General features: G+C 39.7%; 1 protein-coding gene across 1 annotated transcript; it reads left to right on the top strand.

Annotated features, from left to right (window-relative positions):
• The first annotated feature begins 986 nt into the window (after nucleotides 1–986).
• LOC142538286 (uncharacterized) lies at nucleotides 987–1,613 on the top strand. Its single transcript, XM_075643641.1, has one exon. It carries the CDS (start codon nucleotides 987–989, stop codon nucleotides 1,611–1,613), a length of 627 nt encoding a protein of 208 aa, XP_075499756.1.
• Nucleotides 1,614–5,339: the final 3,726 nt, after the last annotated feature.

Genomic DNA, 5,339 nt, shown 5'->3' with positions numbered 1-5,339 from the left:
GATTCAGTTTGGTCTTAAACAGTGTCAAACTGAAACTCCTAGTATCTCAAATTGATCAATAGACAATATATAAAATGCTATACAAGAGTACTAAAAAATGTTATTAACTTAGCATGAAATGATCCTTAAATGATCAAATAAAATTCTTTTAAGAGTGTGCTTAACTAATTCAGTTTCGCTAAGGTACATCAAGAACTTTGAATACTTAATCTTATCTGAGAATGATTAATTGTTCCTGAAGTCAGCTCCTCCTCTATTTATATTCTCAAAACATAGATCCGTTCAATCAAAAGTGTTTGTTGGTTGTTTAGTCAATGTCTACGCTTTTATGACAGTTCATACAGTGTTACTATCAGTCTTGACTTATACATTGTTGTGGTCATTTTGTTCAGACTGCTTGATGTGAACATTAGTTTAGAGTTCTGTCATAGACTGATTCTGCTGTTTGGTAAATTGAAATCTTTTAGACTTATTTATTCATTTTTAGAGCAGTATCAGTTTTGTTTAACTGTACCGGCTGTATCAGTTTCTCTTAAATTAGTTTTTTCACAATATTATTTGTTAATCACCAAAATGTACCTTAATCCAAGGGGCCTGACGCGTGTAGTTACACATTAGTATTCTCAATTTTAAATTTTAAAATTGCAAAAAATAAGAAGATACATGCCCAAAAAATGTGTGTGTGTATATATATATGTATGATTAATGTATGGAGGGTATTTTATGAAATAAATAAAAAATTGGTTTCGACTTTTCGTCGTAAAAAGGTAGTTTTCACGACTTCTTGTTAAAAAAATACTTTAAAAACTCTAATTATGTGTGTACATGACAATTAAAGCCGCCATTAGTGACCACCTCCCCTTGCAAGCTAAAACTTCACAAATTGTATTTAGAGACTTTCTCCAAGTCAATCCCTTGTATTCTTCAATCTCTCTCAGTATATATAACGGCAACAGCTTTCTATGTTTTCAACTTTCAAGTTTATAATGGGCAACGCAATAATCACTTCTCCTGCATGCATTCGGCCGCGGCAGGGATATTCCACAAAGCTCATTTCACAGGGCGGCGCCACCAGAACCCTCACAAGGAAAACCATTGCAGGCGAGATCATGTTCGAGTTTCCAGAAAGAATAGTATGTCACGCTGACTCGTTCTTCATCGGTCAACCGATCCCCGCTCTCGCCATTGAAGACGAGTTAATCAGAGGCCAAACCTACTTCCTTATCCCCACTGATTTCTTCCAACATGACGTGCTTTCGGTTTCTTCATTAGCAGCTATGGCTTCCCTCGGCCCCAACGGTCAAAAAGGGGCTCCTAATGATTTCAAGGAGTGCCCGTTTGAGTATTTAAAGGGTTCAGACGGTAGGGTTTTGATCAAGGTGGCACCGACCTTCATTACCAGATTGATCAACGGCGAACCTCAGCCGGCAGATGAAAGTGAGGATAGTTTTCTTTGCAGCACCCCGGAGCTGAAGAAGCGCTACAATCAATTGGTGAGACCCAAAGATCAGGGTTGGTCCCCCAAATTGGAGACGATTTCGGAGTGCAGAAGCAGGGTTTCCCCCTGTAGGGTTTTCGGGTTGGAAAGGAAACAGAAGGGGAAAGCATGTTAAAACCAAAGTAGGCCTGCTAGTAGTAGGCATAACTCATTTTTTTTGGTTTGTGAAAATATTTCATTACAATTTTTTGTACAAAATAAAAATATATGATTTTATATAAGATGTATGATTAAGTACTTCACTATGATCAATATTTGAATTTGAGCTCGGAAATTTGATTGTGTATTGATAAAAAAAAGGAAAATCGAACTTGTTTCAAAATCTCTTGAGTTTAGTTCATATTTATAATTATTTTTCCTTAAAAAAAATTAGTCGTCGTCTACCAAAGACTTGCCGGAAACTCCTCACATTCCAATTTCTTTCGACAATTTTCTTTTTATATCCAACAAGTGATTTTACGAACACATACAATCTGCTTGTCTCCTCTAGCTAGTCTGCCCGTTCATGCATGCATGTTAATCACTTTCTCAATCTACAGCATTCTCATTCTCTCGCATCCCTTCCTTCTTCGCCGCTCCATCTCCTGGTGCATTTTAATTCATCTTCTCTTCAATCTTGTGTTCCTGAAATTTAATCTCTTCTTCTGACTGAAATATAGATAAAAATATTTTCATACATCAAATGGGTAACTGCTGTTTCCGGAGCTCCGCCGCTGAAGCTCCTCCGGACACCGCAGGTAAAGCGGAAACCTCGGTCGCCGGTCCTTCCACCACCCAACCCAAGCCTCGGCATGCCTCCCCTAACCGCTCCCTGAAGCCTTCCAAACCAACCCCAAAATTGGCCAGTCCGGTCCTTGGCCGTCCCACGGAAGACGTGCGCGCCACCTAAATCATCGGCAAAGAACTCGGCCGCGGGCAGTTCGGCGTGACCCATCTATGTACAGACAAAAAAACTGGAGAGAAGTTTGCTTGCAAGACGATCGCGAAGAGAAAACTGGTGAACAAAGAGGACATCTAGGATGTAAGGAGGGAGGTTCAGATCATGCACCATTTGACAATCGCCAATGGCCATTTCACTGAACGCACCGGTGCGTCGCTGATCAGAACCATCGCGCATACCTGCCTATCCATGGGGGTTACTCATAGAGATCTCAAACCTGAGAATTTATTTCTGTTGAATAAGGCTCCTCTCTAGGCCACGGGTTTTGGACACACAAAGGTATTTGTGCTAAGAATAAATTTTTGGCCCATGAAATTTTGAATTAATGAGCTAAATTAATTTTGACCCAAATTAATTAAACCCGAATTAAGATAAAGAAGTCCATCGATAATTTAAAACAGTTTGAAAAAGTCAAGAAGTATGCATGCATGAAGAAAACGTGTGTGAAGAGGAGGTGGGGGAGTGAAAGAAACTCCTAGAACTGAACAAAAGTGGGAATTGGCTGAAACATATATAAAAAAAAAACACATCATCCAACAATGCCCCGGTACCCAATGTGCAAATTTTTTTAGTCAATTCGAGCATTTTCTCATATTTCTATTCTACTTAATTTTCTACATTTTCTTATCAACTTTGTTTGGTTGTAATGTTTTATTTTGATTCCTCTTATTTTTTAAATACATAAATTATGGCTAGGAATTGTTCGTCATGTTTCATCCTTCAATTTCAGTATATTTTGCATTTCAATTCCTTGTTTTTAGTGTAATTTTAACTTAGTATATCATAACCACCGATCAAATTAGGAATTCACAATCGTCTTATTTTAAAAGGTAGGATCTTTGTTGTTTTTCGGACAGATTGGTGCTTTGCACCCGACACACCCGCTATATCAAAAATTTGTGCAAACAGAAGGTTAATTAATCAAACAGTTAATGGAAGCGGTAAGATTATATAATTTCAGAATATTAATTAATTAATTCATGAATTCAATGAACTTAGGGTTTTGTTCATGCTATCACATGAGTAAGTGTCCTTATCCACTCAATAGATGATATATGTGTTGAGTGGTGTCATCGGTTGAGTGGATAAATCATTACCACTTATTCAACCATAATGTATATAGATGAGTGATCATGATTCATTACTCTGCAGACATTTAATGTGTTGAGTCGACGAGGGTACTATCCATATAAGTAGCACCTGCCAAGCCTGAACTTAGAATGATTTCATCGGGCTGATGCAGACGGAAATGGGACGATAGATTATGAAGAGTTCATCACAGCAACAATGCACATGAATAGAATGGACATAGAAGAACTTCTTTACACCTCATTTCAGTATTTGATAGTGACAACAGCGGGTGGGTATGTATATACTTTAGTCGCCTGCTAGCTAGAATGATAAATCTTATTAGTAAAGACCGAGTTCACGACTTAATATGAACTAATTCATGATTTGAGTTCTTACCGATCAGGTACATTACGAGAGAAGAACTTGAGCAGTGATACTCACGGAAAACTTAGGGTCAGATTCCAGCAAGTGTCACTAGTCCAGACGCATGTTTCGAAATTCTCCTGAGCCTGAAATCATGAATAAGACCGTTATGAGGGGGCCGGGAGGGTGTCCCGGTGTAGCCCCTCCGACGCTCAAGTCAGAGACTTAGAATAGAAGTGGAGAGCAGCTAAGGGTGCTGCAAAAAAATAATATAGTGAATGAATCAACTGAACACTCAAACCTGATATTTATAGGAGAGTACCTGGGCCCTTTACGGGTCTTCCACCTTAGTTGGGGATGGGCCAGGGGTCCCACATTCGGTTTGGGCCTAACCCTAGCGGGCTCATCTGTGGGATATCACCAGTCGTCCAGACGCAAGTTTCGAAATTGTTGTGAACCAGAAATCACGAATAAGACCGTTAGAAGGGGGTCGAGAGCGTGTCCCGGCGTAGCCCCTCCGACGCTCAAGTCAGAGACTGAAGATATAATTGGAAAGCAGCTAAGGGTGCTATTGAAAAATAATATAGTGAATGAATCAGTTGAACACTCAAAAATGATATTTATAGGAGGGTACCTGGGCCCTTGACGGGCCTTCCACCTTAGTTGGGGATGGGCCAGGGGTCCCACATTCGGTTTGAGCCTAACCCTAGCGGTCTCATCTATGGGGTATCACCAGTCTTCCAGACACAGGTTTCGAAATTGTCCAGAGCCAGAAATCACGAATAAGACCATTAGAAGAGGGTCGAGAGGGTGTCCCAGCGTAGCCCCTCCGATGCTCAAGTCAGAGACTGAGGATATAAGTGAAAAGCTGCTAAGGGTGCTGCTGAAAAATAATATAGTGAATGAATCAGCTGAATATTCAAACCTGATATTTATAGGAGGGTACTTGGGCTCTTGACGAGCCTTCCACCTTAGTTGGGGATGGGTCAGGGGTCCCACATCCAGTTTGGGCCTAACCCTAGCGGGTTCATCTATGGGGTATCAAGCAAGCTCTACAAGACTTCGGCATGAATGATTTATGAGGAGGACATAAAGGAAATCATTTCTGAAGCCGATGCTGATAGCGTTAGCGTTTGTAATATCCGATATTCGTATTGCTTCAGAAAAAAATATATGCAAGAGCACCTACATATATCTTAGTGGTGATTAATCTTGCAGGATGGAAACATCGACTACGAAGAATCCGTGGCGAGGATGAAGAAACGTAACCCAGCAGCTGCAGCAAATCTCAAGAAGAGACAGAAGCTAAGGGCGTTTTTACGTTGTCATGAAATTTTGAATCAGTATAATAAGCGTGTCATGTTATTTTATCACTTGTTGTAATTTCTGTTGTACATAAATGATAAAAATATTATGTGTATCAGATATCAATGTTGTCCCAAATATTGTAACATTTATGCAACAGAA

Source organism: Primulina tabacum, chromosome 3 (genome assembly GCF_025594145.1).
Source record: "Primulina tabacum isolate GXHZ01 chromosome 3, ASM2559414v2, whole genome shotgun sequence".
Classification (NCBI taxonomy): Eukaryota; Viridiplantae; Streptophyta; class Magnoliopsida; order Lamiales; family Gesneriaceae; genus Primulina; species Primulina tabacum.
The sequence above is the reverse complement of the archived record's forward strand: the minus strand, read 5'-3'. Positions and strand labels throughout refer to the sequence as shown.

Bases quoted from the DNA above. Each gene is read 5' to 3' on its own strand.
- LOC142538286 (XM_075643641.1), top strand. From the start codon at position 987: ATGGGCAACGCAATAATCACTTCTCCTGCATGCATTCGGCCGCGGCAG.